Source organism: Fundulus heteroclitus, chromosome 12 (genome assembly GCF_011125445.2).
Source record: "Fundulus heteroclitus isolate FHET01 chromosome 12, MU-UCD_Fhet_4.1, whole genome shotgun sequence".
Classification (NCBI taxonomy): domain Eukaryota; kingdom Metazoa; phylum Chordata; class Actinopteri; order Cyprinodontiformes; family Fundulidae; genus Fundulus; species Fundulus heteroclitus.
This window is the reverse complement of record NC_046372.1, coordinates 13,999,300-14,013,857: the sequence shown is the minus strand read 5'-3', so window position 1 is coordinate 14,013,857 and position 14,558 is coordinate 13,999,300. Positions and strand designations below refer to the sequence as shown.

Sequence of the window (14,558 nt, the reverse complement as noted above, 5' to 3'; positions counted from 1 at the left end):
CTGAAATGACGACAGTCATTTCAATGTAATACAATGCAAAACTGGAGAACAGTAGACTGAAGAACAGTGGAAATCAGTAGAGTGAGAAAATTAGACCCTGATGTCCTCCAGCAGCCTAGGCCTATCACAGCACAACTATAGAGATAGCTCAGGGTATGAGCCACTCTAACTATAAGCTTTGTCAAAAAGGAAAGTTTTAACATTAGTCTTAAAAATCTACAAAACCATAATGCAGCTCCCTCTGATCTTCTCTGTACTTCTCTATCAACATCCTCAAAGCAAAAACTGTATCTTTTTCTTGGCATGAAACCCTAATGCTGCTCACAGATGTTCACTTCTGAGTCTGACCTCAGTCTAGGTTCCACTTTATTTGATGACTCATCTACTTTATCCCTCTGTAGCTGCCACAACTCTGCACACCTCCCTTGTTCCTGAAAGATGGTAAGAGTGAAATAAAATAGGAAAATGATGAAAGACAAAAAAAAAAAATTCTGGCAAAAGTAAAATTACATTGCATTAAATTAAACAGGCAAATCATGATAGACACATCGTATTGTTCGGACTATAAGGAGCACTTTAAATTTTTTTAATTTTCTCTTGGCCGATTACATGTGGTACAATACGCTCAAAAATGTGTTAAAATGTGTAAGTACGACTTTGGTTAGCAACGAAGCCGATCAGCTCAATGGATATTCGGAGCATTATGGTATACTGTGTTACTACCTGATCGGACCCCTGAGCTGTCAACAAGACTGCCTGACTGTAATGTCGTAACTAGAAGTGCATTGATGTAAGGCAGCCCGCGCCCAGAGTACACGCTAGCTACAGTGTCTTGATGGGTTGAGTAGTTGTCTTGCAATTGGAAGGTTGTGGGTTTGATTCCAGCTCCCCCTTGTCACATGTTGATGTGGCCCTGGGTAAGACACTCAACCCCAAGTTGCCTACTGAGCTGTGTATTGGTGTATGAATGTGTGCGTGTTACTGAGAGCGATTGGGTGAATGTGGCTCTAGTGTACAGTGCTTTGAGTGGTCAGTATGATTTGCAAAGAGGCTATTTAAGTTCAGCCTGTTTGACAATAAACTAATTAAGATAATTCAATATAAAAGTTAAGCTTATTATTTTGGCCTTATGTTACAAACAGGGCAGGGTAGTCGAAATACTCTAACCTCCCAGCAGAGACCAATAGCTCTCCCTCTCAGGAGAGAGCGGTGATAAGGAGGAAACACACCGGATGCGTTGCAAAGCAGCATAGGCGCGCCGTACGCTTAGGTTAGCTTTTCGTTTTAATCAGTCTGTAAATGTACACCAGAAGCATAATGCTACGCGATCGCTAAATTAGATTGAAGTTCTTATTTTAGACGCGTATATGCTCCTGTGTGGCAAGGAATAAACAGGAAAACATCCTGTGTCAAAGTTCACTTCCTGAAGTATCCCAAAATAAGAGTGATCAAAAATAAAGAGCCATGGATGATGTAGTTGTGACAAACTAACAAGCTAACAAACTAATACGCGATTTCTAATCAGATATGGTCAAGACACAGACTTTTATGATGATCAGATCATAGGATAATACTGCTAACCTTACTCATATATTACTGATAATTTGTCTTTCTTTAATTACTTGTCCATGACGAGAGTTCTTATCCCCGCAGAATCACACAGTTGTGTACTTTGCAGCGTCTGGTGTAAATTTGCACTTTTAAAAACACGCCCATAAGCCGTGCGGCATACATTACGCAGCCAGTGTATGTCCTCCTTAAGGTGACCAGATATGATTTCTCTAAGAAAAACTGGGGATACCACAGGTTTTGTCAAGCACATGTCAGAATGTCTGCCTGGGGGTTGGTTTGTTTTGCCAAACTGCAACACTGACAGGGGGCGGGGAAGGTGCGTTTGACAAAGCTCTACTACATCGGGACAGCGGCTGGACCGGGTAAATACCTGTTGTTGCGCTAAACTTTTTTTACTCCATCATGATGCACTGAAATCGGGGACATTTCGGGGGATAGCTTTTGCCGGGGACAGATCATCCAAAACAGGCTCTGTCCCCGGAAATCGGGGACATCTGGTCACTCTACCGGAGGATAGATAAAATATCTTCTTTATTGTTAAAATGGAAAGTTTTCGTGATCTCTTCCAAAAAAAATGTATCTACATATTTTGCGGCAATCTTTAGTTTCAAAGTTTGTGTCGGGCATATAAAAGGAAGGATATTACTGAAGTAGCCTACTCACAAAGATAATTAGTATATACATTTGTATAATGTGTATGTCTCACATATAACAAAATTACAACTGGCTATGGACAATGTGTCCAAAAGGTTTGCCGGCCAACATAGCAAAAAATAGATAATTTGGTTGCCACAAAACTTTTTAAATGAAACATTTTAAAATGGAAATGCAAAAGCAGTTTCATTGTGATTATTATTATAATACTATTACATGCCCAACAATAAACATGTAGGCCTATTAATATTTTGATGAAAGTAAAGTCAGATTTTTGTAGAAAAAGGATCAGTAATTCATGTTTAACCCACTGTATAAAATAGATATGTTGCCTTGTTTAAAGAGAGGCAAATTGACATTGTTTCGGGTCAATTATCAGTCAGGGGCCGCACAAATTCCTTCCTGGGGCCATTTGTAGTAATTTCACATTTTCAAAGGATTTTTTTTTTTTTTGACCGTGCAGCCGTCACTATACTAAATAGACAGGTCTAACTCTTGGGAAATCCTTTTTAATACTTTTATTTTGTCTGTTCAGTAAGCATAAAACCAACAGCTGGTAATTAAAGCCTAAGACGGGACGGTGGCACTTGGTTCCGGTTGCCAGAGCAACGAAAGAAAGCCGCGTCGCCAGAGCGGGGCATACCCCGGGAAAATGACGTCAGCGTGCGGCACCACTCACCGTTGCGCATCCAACACAGCGAGAAGTTTATGCGCAAACACTCCCAAGACCGACGGCCAGGTAGACATGGTGACATTTGGGCCGGACGAATCTGTTTGCGAAGCAGTTTGTGGAGGAAGACTCACGCCGCCTCAGCAGCAGACCGAAGAAATCACAGAAATCAGAGACTCATGTCCAAACTGGGCGACTCTGGATTCGAGGACGATCTGCTTTCCTCTCCCGTTCCGCCCCGTCCTCGAACAAATGCGCCCCGCCTAGGCTCGAAGGAACCAGACTGCGCTGATGGACAGCTGTCCAACTGGTACCTTCAGTACGGAGACGTCGGTTTCAGGATCCAGAGGGAGAAAGAGGCGCAGTTTCATCCCTGCCAAAGCCTGGCGCGTCAACCACAAGTAGGCTACAGCAAATATGGCCCATTGACAGTAGGCTGATGAATAACTGGCTGATCTACAGCATAGCTGGCTTTTTTTGACTCGTTTGCACATATGCAATAATACGCGATGTGCAATAGGACATTTTTTATCTCCCTATATTTTGCATCATATATTGGTTTTAGTCAACTGCTTTTCTTAAAACATATACCCACAATTCATGAATAATGTGTACTGCTGTAAAAACAGAGAGTTTAAAAAGAACAAAAATTAAATATATAGAATTGGAAGAAAATCTTTTGGGGATAGCTGTGCTGTGAAAAAGTATTTCCCTTGTACAGATTTCTTATATTTTGTCTTTTTAATTTAAACTAGTGACACCCTTGTTAGTGCCAACAATGTTTACAAAACCTGTTTGACATGATGAAGTAGGATAAGAACTCAAAAGGGAATGACACATGCCCCAAACTAAAGAAATATTTTTTTTATATCTATCATTCTTCAAAAAAAGAAGAAAAAAACTATTTTTAGAGTTTTTGAACTGCAACAGACTACCGTGAGACCTATTGTCAGCTAAAAGAGAAAATATAGAGGAGCAGTGAACCTTTCCTATTGAAAGGAGTGCATCCTGTTACATCTGGGGGAAACACAGTCATCCATGCAGTCAAACAGGGCTTTAGAAAGTGTGATGCTCTGGGGCTCTGTTGCTCCTTCAGGACCTGAATGATTTAGAATAATTGATGCAATCAAAAACTTTGCTCTCTGCGAATGGGTTAGGATGACTCTTTCTGTTAGTCACTGAAATCTTCCTCTGAAAACCGCATTATGTATTTACTTTAAAATATGTTTGATCCAAAACATTTAAGTGTAAAAAAATTGCAAACAAGTAAACTGTAGGGCAATGTATGTTTTAGGTCTGTTCTCTGATGATGATTGATTTTTGTCTCGTTCTGCTTGCAGCTGACTGCAGACGCGCGCTGTAAGCTGGTCAGCTGGCTCATCCCTGTCCATAAACACTTCCGCCTGTCCTTTGAGTGCTGCTGCCTGACTGTGAACATCATGGACAGATTCCTGGCATCCACCCCGGTGGCCGCAGACTGCTTCCAGCTCCTGGGCGTCACTGCACTTCTCCTAGCCAGTAAACAGGTCTGCCTTCAGTGACAGCTTTCAGAGTCATAGATCCCTCTGCCTTCTCGCAGATTTTCCCATCTCTGTTATCTCCCCGCAGGTGGAGGTGCGCTCTCCGTCGGTCAGCTATCTCTTGTCCCTGTGCTGCGACGCTTTCACCAAGGAGCAGATCTGCAACCTGGAATGTCTCGTCCTCCTCCGTCTCAACTTCCGCCTCGCCGCGCCCACCCTGGCCTTCTTCCTGGACTATTTCAGCAACCTCGTCGAGGCCGCCCGGCTTGTGACCGAGAGCAGCGGCAGCGATAGGTTTTCCGGAGTGAGTTCAGAGATAGGAAAGATCAGAGAGTGCAGCGAGCTTGCACAAAAAGTGTGCGAGTTGACCCTGGCAGACTACGCTTTCAATAAATACCCGCCGTCTCTGACCGCTCGCTGTGCCCTGAGACTTGCCGGTGAATTACTGAAAGCCGAACACCATTTTGCAGAGCGGGCGGCCGCAGAGCTGGCAGAGGACCAGTGGGACCAGTTCAGGGAAGATCTCTGTACGCAGACAGTCTGTATGCAGTCTTATGAAAACCCTGCTTTTAACCCTGGGGAGTGTTTGACGGCGGAGGCGTCTCCAGGCCAGGACTACAATCTGGTGCAGGAGTGTAAAGACAACCTAAAGCTGTTGGTGTCTCTCAATCAGGAGACCTTGAAGATGATGTCAGTGATGTAAAACATCACCTTTTTAGAAGCTTTCTTAAAAAAAAAAAAAAAAAAAGACAAATTACAGACCTTTATTTTAGATTATTGGGATTTGTTTAACGCTAATGTTTCATAGACTTGCACTGTATAAATACCTCATGAACAGTCAAATGTTTGCAACCACGAAAGGTTTACTTGGTGTTATATTTTTATTTATTTGTGTTACTACTATATTGTGTGAATAAAACCATTTTGTAACCTCTTTAATGAATGATTTGAAACCATGTTATTTATTGATTGCTTTAAGTAATAAACTGTATGAAGAAAAACTCTGCTTTTATTTTGATACAGCGATCCACAGCTCATTTGCTGAGTATGCCGTCATTGATCCTGTACTCATGCAGTCAAACTTTTACACGGGAGTGGCAGGACGAAAGCAATTGTTGAAATAAAACCCGAGGAAGTCCCTATTTAAACGTCACAAGCAACGTACAGTAAATGTTTGAATTTGATCTGATCTCTGGACAGATGAGACCCAAATTTGCACTTGGCCCACTAGTAAAAGGCTACCTGTGGAGGAAAACGGCCATCCCAAAGAAATAATTTTATTAAGCAGAAACAAGAAACCCGATCAGAGATTGTAGGAAGCCAGATGTTATAAAAACTGCATAAAAAAATTATGTTGCCCTTCTGGCAGGACAACCCATCCGGCCAGCAATACAACAGAATGATTTTTAAATGAAAGCCTACTGATGTGTTAGAACGGCCTAATCAAAGTCCAGACTCAAATTAAGCAGAGAAGCTTTAGCAAGACTTCCTAAAGCAAGACAGAATAACTCCATCCAACCCGACAAAGCTTGGGATATTTTCCAAAGAAGAATGGGGAGAGAAAAAAGTCTGTGCAAAACCGTTATAAAGCAAAAGACTTGCATCTGCAGCTGTAATGAAAGGTGGTTCGACAAGAGTATTGACTCTGGGCTGCTGAACACATGTACTACACACATTTTAGAAGTTTTACACATAAAAATGTGAAAACCTTGTTAATACTTTTGCCAAACTTTGTGTTGGCTCATCACATAAAATCTCAATCAAACACATTAAAGTTTGTGGACGTGACATTTAAAAAGGCTAATGTAATTATGCATAATTCCCCAGGGGATTTTACACGAATAACCTGCAGCGTGTCACTTAGTTCTAAAACAGTTGAGACGTTACTTCCGGCTGGATGATCCTGCACTGACAAAAAAAAGCAGAAAATCAAACCGAGAGATTGCGCCTGAAAGCCAGTGAACATGGTTAAGTGGGGCAGGAACTTTCCATCCTAGCGGTATTCCACTGGGATATCTATAAAAACTGAGGGGTAAGGTGGGGTACCTTACCCCTCAGTTTTTATAGATATTCAGATTTCGTGGTGTGTGTGCAAGGAATCATGCAAAGTAGGCATATCTCACAAAACTGCTGACAGAAAAAGAAAACCAGTGAAAAGAACCCTGATAATCCCTTTTAACCAGATTCCGAGTGACAGCAAGACTAACACAAGAAGCCACTCAAGACAGGGCCACGCAATAAACGCCTGGCCTTTAGCTGGAGTGAACAACACCGAGGATAAATACTTTTCTAAAAGTAGTGATTCCTGCGGCTATTGTTGCCCGAAGGTCGCCGTTTTTGTTAGCTGCAGTATTTGGAGACAAACTGTGCCAACACAGCCCAGGCAATTTCGCGGCTTTATCTGATAATCCATTACGCGTGGCAGCTCGGCCACACAGGTGCATTCAGCGCTGTAAGCACCAATTGACATCCCTCTGTTTGTTTACTAATTGGGACATTTGTCACAAGTGTTTGCTGAGCTGTCTGCTCTTAGTGCCTTTTTTTTCTCCCTTTTCCACTTCGCTTTTCATGCGTAACGTGCTCGAGGGGCGTGAATTGAGGATATCGTACGCGAAATTACGCACGAAAAAACCCATCAAGAGAAAATAAATTTTGTTCAGCATAAAGTGCTACTAAACAATCTCGATCATCTGCATCGAGGGCTACTGCAAACGTTGAGTGTATTTCCAGATATGTAATGCAACTGCAGTAAGATCTGACAGCTTGGGGATGAAGACGGAGGGACGGTGCGCACCTGCTGGCGCTGCGATGGCGCCGTTCTGCGCGGCACCTTTTTCTAATTTTATACAAGAAAAAAAACCCCGTACTGAGCTAATTTCATCTCCGAGGACGCCGACACTCCCTGGAGACCAAACGGGCGGTTTTGATTGGGCCAGGAGTGGGAAACCGCGGCACAGAGAGACACAAACCGGGAGAAAGTCGACTATATCAGCTACACTTTTAAATCATGTCCCTGTCAGCTTCTGACGGATGGAGTTGATCATGGAGACGCAAAAGAACAGCAACGCATTCGCTGCTGCTTGGCCCAACAGCCTGGGACAGCCGGGGAGGAGAGTGACTGTAAGCAGAGTGTCTCTCTTCAGAAAATTGTGCAAAAATGAATGAAAACCGTGATAACAGGCGCTATTCCTGCAGGATAAATTCCCAGTGCCGAGAAGCAGCAGTCCTGTCAGTGTTTATGTTGAATTACCCTGCATTCCTGACCAAGGTAATCCACTCATCTTTCATATGATGACCGAGCACCAAATAACATTTTCAAGCATTTTCACACCGTTGTTATCTTGCAGATTTTGCAACAATTGAATGGGATGATTTAAGGAACTGTGCCTCAGCAGTGAGACGAGAGAGCGCCTCATTTGACTTTCAGGTGAGAAGAAAATCCATTTTGGACAATAAATTAACCTCATTTTAAGATGGTTTTAACACTTGCTGACTCTTGGTTCAGCTTTGCAATTGATTCAAGAGCGATACAAGAGATTTAATGGGGATGCCGGTCTGAACCCCCTCTGTTAATAATTCACACATAGGCTGGAATCCTGCACAAGTGGTATTGTTTACTCATGACAGAGAGGCTACTAAACACTAGCACCTCACCTAAAGTCTTTTCCACACACTTCCCCTCTGCCCATCACACATCTGACATGACCAGCGAGATTCACTCTGGGGGCTCTGTTTTGGCTTGGTGGGATTTTCAGGTACAGCCGCTGTAGTGTCTTTGTTGATTTAGTTTTACCAAAAACACATTAATGCTCAGCTGTATTTGCTCACAGGGGAATGAGTCTGATCCGGATGAGCAGCACTATGGAGATTATGCGATGGAATTCATTGCAGGTGAGGGAACTAAGTCCTGACAGTGGGATGAATTCAACTTCAACTTCAACCATCCTTCCTCCTAAGAACTTCTATTCATTGCTTCCTTGGTGATCTGTCTCCTCTCTCAGATTCCACTGCCACAGGAGAAAGCTGTCTGTCTGAACTCGTCCCCTTTCAGGGATGTGTTATACCCCCCCTCACTCCCCAGAGGGATTTCTCTCCGGAGGACAGCATGGTCCACTCCTCCACAGACACAGCCCAGGATGGAGTTTCATGGAGGGGAGCTGCAGAGTGCCAGAGGTGGGCGCTGGGAGACTCCTTGGCCACCAACAAAGAGGTAACACCCAATTTTAATTATTTATATCAAAGGAGACGTGATTTTCTTTTACGTAACTTTCTGAGATGTACACAGTTAAGCAGAATGTGTACTCACTGTATTCATCAGTAGGGCAACACGCTAAGTAAATATCTCAACAATCTATAGATTGGTAATTTGAAAGAGGCAAGGTTTATTTAGAGGTACTTTGGGGGCCAAATTAAATTTGCCTGTGGAAAAAGAAGCCTAAATACCTTTACATTCATGCCTAAGTATGAATCTGTTTTAATTTGAATCTATGAACAAAAAGTTGCATGACCAGGGGATTCAAATCAGCTGTTGCCAAGCCTTGTTCTTCTGGATAAAACATGCATATAAAGACTGTATAGAAATGAATTTGGGAACTCAGTTCCCTTTGAACCCCTTACTAGCCCAGACACTATGTAAAATCACTTCCTTCTGGGTTTATTTACCATCCATCCATTGTTTTACATCATTTTCCTACAGTTATTTGGTTGCATACTGACCAGACCAGGCAGATCACCAGTCCGTTACTGGGACACACTCTCTTTTAATGGCGATTTAGAGACACCAATTAATCTCACATACCGATTTTTAGACAGGGGGATGAAGCGGAAACTATACCCGGAGAGAACCCATGCATGCACAGGGACAGATCATGCAAACCCCACATACAAAGCCCATAAATTGGGACTCAAACCCAGGACCTTCTGGCTGATGTTTACATAGCTATAAAGGTGCTTCAGAAAGAACACATATTGAGCGTTTTATAAAGTTTATTTGGAATGCTGTGTAAAGTAAAAGTCTTCAATTCATCAACAATGCACAAGAGTACAAAGCAGAAACGGATCAGTTAAAGAAGCAGCGGCTGCAGTCTCACAACTCAAGCAATTTAAGAGGTGTGGCATCGGGACCACATTTCAGACTGCTATACAGAAATTCAAACACAAGGGGTCTAATGCATGTTGGTGATTTCACAGCAATAAATAACATAACCAAAATGATCTTGCAATATTTGTCTGCAGCTCCAGGAGACTCTTTACAGGCAACAACAAGAACTGGACTCTCTCGAGGAAAGAAACCTGCACCTCAAGCAGCTGGCTAGTCGAGCAAAGCACCTCGCCTCAGTTCTCGAAGTGAGTGTGAGACAAGCTCAAAACCCATTTCATAAGGAGTGTTTCCACTGCAGGAACCGTTTCAAGAAGCAGGGATCCAGGAAGTGTATTTCTTAAGAAAAAAAACGTCTGATATAAACATCTGAACTTGTGATTGTTTTGCTTCTTTCAGAGACTGATGACAGACAAAGAGTCGAATGTAGGAGAACTGGCTGTGCCGCGCAGTGAAAACACTTCTCTGAGTCCCTGCAAGAGGCAGCGCCTGGACGAAGGCTATGAAACAGAGTCCTCGGACTCAGTGGAGGACATGCTGAGGGACGTCAGCACGCGCTGCAACGCTGTCCTGCTCAGCAGCGCTGCAGGAGCGCGCCAGGAGTCAGAGACGGTACGCATGTATGGTACATTCTCCAGCTTCCAGATGTGCACGCCCGACATCAGCACGGCGAAAGTTGATGCACCAGAGCCTGGAGAAGATGCTGCATATTTCAGAACCTCCGTCAGAGAACACTGCACCATTCGGACTCAGGTGTTTCCTCACGGGCACGCGTTTACGTCAAGGACCCTGCAGGGGGGGTACCGCTTCCGCTGGGTTCCCAACCACAGCTGAAATTAGAGACCGACGCAGGGGTTCTTGTACTGAAGGTGCCATAAATCTGAAAGAGAATGGAGAAAGGTGTGGGTGGGCAGCAGCTGTTAATGCTTAACTCCTTATCTATAGTGATATCTGTAAATGATTAAATGATCTCTTCCTCAGGTAGCTTGTGAGATAATCAGTCAAAAGTGGCGCTTTAAGGAAATAAGACTGCCCTCTCTGCTGTTTACATTTCTGTTTTTGTTGACACTCCTCAAAGTCTGTCTAATTTTGTATTTCATTGCATTTTTTTTTTTACTTGGATAATATATGTTTTTACAAGCCTGGAAATAAAAAGGTTTTGCTTCAACTGATGACCAAACTTGGATTTTTTGTTACTTCAGCAAATATGTACATGTGTGGAAAAGCGAGACGTGTTTAGGCAGTTGAACTGTTATCATGGTGAACTCTTCCTAATTAGAGAAACAAATGTAACCTAATGACCTGCTCTGAGAAGCAGAGGCTTCCTTCTCTTTTGTCTGAGTCTGAGAGACCATATAGTTTGAGAAAAGGTCTGGTTCTTCACAGCCAACATCCTTGTTTATATCCTTGTTCAAAAAATGTAAACAGCTTTTAGACTTAGACTTAGACTTAGACTTTCTTTATTGTCATTTTGTAGCACAGAGTGCATACAGAACGAAATTTCGTTTTTTCATACAGCTCAGAAAGATTGCAGTAACTCTACAGGATACCTTGCAGTGAATTTACAGTACAGGATAAGAAAAATGTTTCTTTTTTGTTTGCAGAGTTTACATGATCGATAAGACCTTCACCTCAGCCTGTTGCCAGTTTTAATGTGCAAGCAGAGGTCCCAAAACTTTTTCCATGAGCCAGATTTTTTTATTCATAAAACTCAGGAACATTTAATTAGAAGGAAATGATTATTGGTTTTAATGATAACGATGATTACATTTTGAATGGTTAATTGTACCATTTTAAAAATGAAATAACTGTTATTAAAATTGTAGGTGAGACCAGGAACATTAAAAACTCCAGGTTTTAAATGCAGTTTCTCAAATGCTATGGTAAAGCTATGGTTGGTAGTCCTGTTTAATACTTGGTAAAATGGTCCTTAAATAATGTATGTATGTATGTATGTATGTATGTATGTATGTATTCACAAATAAGAGGTTAAAAATATTATTTTCTTTGAGAGCTGTGTGCCTGTAAAAACTAACCAATCCATGCCCCTCGGTCCGAAGGGGATGGATTTTAAAAAGTTTTGTTCCTGCTTTCATTCCCTCAAGTTCCGGGGGTATCGCCTTATCTATTGGTTCTCCCACATGCCAATCATTCTAATGCACTCACGTAACTCCAGTGTCTGTTCTCATTCCTTGAAAGTTTCCGCTTGCTGGCTTTGCATGCACACTTCTAGTGTTTATGTATTCGGTTAACTTAGCGGCAAGGTTAGTGGTTAGTCATCCATTGTAGCTCCACTGCTCTGACCGTAGACTTTGGATGAGAGTCACATGAAGTGAACCACGATCATGTTTATGAGAAGAAGAGGAAGGACTCAGTAGAACACAATCCCCCTGAAGAGTGGAAGAGCGAAGTAAGCCTGTCTTGCCCTGCGCAGTTATTCAAAAATGGACTAGGGGAAACTTCTGGAAAAACCACCGACCCCAGCTTTAATGAAGAGCACCAAGCATTAAATGTGCCAAAGAGTGCCAAGAAAATATCCTGCCTTCCACTTAAACGTATTTTACCTTCACAGTAACTTAAATCATCTTTCTTTTCCATTCTGATGCTCTGTGTGTAATTCAGCAAGTCATCTTCACCACATCTAGGTGCCTAAATCTGTTGCAGTGATGCCATTCATAACTTCATATTTGTGTTAACAAGCAATTGAATAATTTTATCTATACAGTGGACAGCTAGATGTGCACCAATGGTACTGATGAGGGGGTAAAGACCTGGACACAACCTGGGCTTCCTTGACTCATCCGCATTGTTCAATCTGGTGTTTTTCATCTTCCTCAAGATACTCCACGGGTTCCTTAAATGGGTTTGATTCAGGCAAGGTAGTCAGCCATTGAAACACAGTTAAAGCTGGTGTTGGTAGATTTGGCAGGCAGGTCATGCTGGAAAATGAAATAAGCATCTCAATTAAGCTGAAAAGAGAACTTGAAGCAACAGTCCAGTCCTTTTTTTCCTTGGCCCAGGTAAGACGCTTCTGACATTGTGTTTGGTTCAGGGCTTAACACCAAGGATGTGACAGATGTGTTTTGTGTCACATGTGTCTGTCTAATTTAAGAAATTGTTTAAAATACAGTATATCGGCTGTGTGTGATGAATATACTTTTACATTGAATTACTTGAATAAATCGACCAATGGCGGTTCTAGACCAAATTTACCAGGGGGGCTAGGGTTTTTCCATGGGGGCACTGAAAAAAGAATTAAACCAGGAAAAACTGAGCAAAATGTAACCATTTGATATATTAAGTGAGCTACAGAGCCAAAGAGCAGCTTGTGTCTCTGGAACTGCAGGTTGCAGACCTCTGAAAACTGTTATCCTGTCTCAATACGGCTGAAGTTAAAAGTGAAACACAATAATTGTAAAACCATTATTACAATAAAAATGTAAAGGTAAAAGATGAAATGGGCACAAATTTAACCAATTAAGATGGCAACAAATTGAAGGAAGAAAAGAAAGCTACAGAGGCACCATGAGTTTATCAGGGGTTTAAACAAACTAGGGTGATAGGAAAGATGATATAGGATGAAAAGTAGATAAACAATAACATAATAGGGTGCGATTTAATCTAATCAGTGGAAAGAATAGATGATTAAAATATTACGTCATTCTGATTTGGATTAAGCAATGACAACGTTCTAACGACAGATACGTTTTTTTTTATCTTTTATTGCAGTTTTCGGTGGCTGAGTCAAAAAGCAGAGGTTTGTCGCAGACTGCCTCCGCGCGCACCTGTCGCGCACTTAAAGGGCCGAGCTCGCGCCGCGCGGTGTTTGAGGGCCCATATGGAGGTGGCAGGTGGCCAGAACGTGCGCCGCGCTCGCGCCGTTCAGCGAGTTTAGCGCCAGAACCGCGGCTCGTACCGCGCGGCCACAGAACACAGTTATTGTTTCTGACAGATGTCATACAGGCGGCAGAGTCAGACTCAGCTTTAGTCGCCAAGTTTGTTCACACAAGTAGAGAATTTCACCATGTCATCAGCACTTTGCTTTCAATAAAGACATTTAAAAATAGAATAAAGGTAAAATAAGGATAAAAAGTATTTGTTAAATATGCTTGTATACAGTTATTTTACTTGTTTTTATTTTGTATTGTTTTTAAAGAAGGCAAGGTGGAATCAGTGGATGCATGCATGGGTACATCAGATGGAATCCCTGCAGGAAAGAAACTGTCTGTGGCGGCTTGTTTTAGTAAATATCTGCGGCGTCTATCTGAAGTTAAATGTCTAAATATTTTATGCCCAATGTGTGGGGGTCTGCAGAGATGTTAATTGCCATTAAGCCTCGGATGGAGCGATCAGCCCTGATGATCCTCGCTTCAGGGCAAATTGTTCGTTGTAAGCTGGACCTGTCCGGTTTTGTGAATGAGCCAAATCACACAGTAATGTACGAACATGGGACAGACTGAACGATGGCAGTGTAGATGCTTTATTTCAACTAGGCAGGATTACTTCCTGAATTTTCTGCAAGGTGATATTAATTGCTCCCATCCTAATGGGAAAAATGCAGCTAAAATTAGTCATTTAATTAGTGAAGATATCCCATATTTTCGCTGTGTCTAAAGTGCACATATAACGAAATCAATAAAAAAAGTGCAACTATTTAACTATTATAACATGATATTTGTACAATGTTCAGGTTTATTTAACCTAAATAAGAAACGAATCTATTTAAACACCTAAGGTATTACATATTTTGTATTTAATAATAGTTTAACTTTATTGATCTCACAATGGAGAAATTCACTTCCCATCTCCTTAGGGAGCAGCAGCAACCTCTGGGACCGAAGCTCTGTGCTCTAACCACTAGGCCACCACTCCAGAGGACTCCATGTAGGCACGGGTGGGGTTCGAACCCACGATCTTCGGTTTACGAGACCGACGCCTTACCACTTGGCCACCGCGCCGTTTCCCCTTTGTAACACCTTGGACACACACCATCACAACACCACACACACACACACACAGATCTTATCTATCGATCGCTATCTCT

At 42.2% G+C, this 14,558-nt stretch overlaps 2 protein-coding genes and 1 non-coding gene across 3 annotated transcripts; 2 read left to right on the top strand and 1 right to left on the bottom strand.

Annotated features, from left to right (window-relative positions):
• The first annotated feature begins 2,806 nt into the window (after window positions 1-2,806).
• LOC105928372 (cyclin-O) lies at window positions 2,807-5,417 on the top strand. Its single transcript, XM_012865607.3, is given in 4 exon segments — window positions 2,807-3,052; window positions 3,055-3,297; window positions 4,237-4,422; window positions 4,505-5,417. Coding segments are annotated over 4 exon segments (1,218 nt in total). The 5' UTR covers window positions 2,807-2,878; the 3' UTR covers window positions 5,120-5,417.
• Window positions 5,418-7,100: 1,683 nt separating this feature from the next.
• LOC105928351 (multicilin) lies at window positions 7,101-10,630 on the top strand. The gene is made up of 7 exons (XM_021318097.2): window positions 7,101-7,536; window positions 7,612-7,684; window positions 7,764-7,843; window positions 8,247-8,307; window positions 8,418-8,626; window positions 9,652-9,762; window positions 9,914-10,630. Exons 1-7 carry the CDS (start codon window positions 7,447-7,449, stop codon window positions 10,346-10,348), a joined length of 1,059 nt encoding a protein of 352 aa, XP_021173772.2. The 5' UTR covers window positions 7,101-7,446; the 3' UTR covers window positions 10,349-10,630.
• Window positions 10,631-14,400: 3,770 nt separating this feature from the next.
• On the bottom strand, window positions 14,401-14,472 carry trnat-cgu. The gene has a single exon. It is a non-coding gene; the product is annotated as a tRNA-Thr (tRNA).
• Between the last annotated feature and the right edge of the window lie 86 nt (window positions 14,473-14,558).

Coding starts and splice junctions, on each gene's coding strand:
- LOC105928351 (XM_021318097.2), top strand. CDS start 7,447: ATGGAGTTGATCATGGAGACGCAAAAGAACAGCAACGCATTCGCTGCT. Junction 7,685..7,763: donor ACCCTGCATTCCTGACCAAG/GTAATCCACTCA, acceptor GTTATCTTGCAG/ATTTTGCAACAATTGAATGG. Junction 8,308..8,417: donor TGCGATGGAATTCATTGCAG/GTGAGGGAACTA, acceptor CTCCTCTCTCAG/ATTCCACTGCCACAGGAGAA.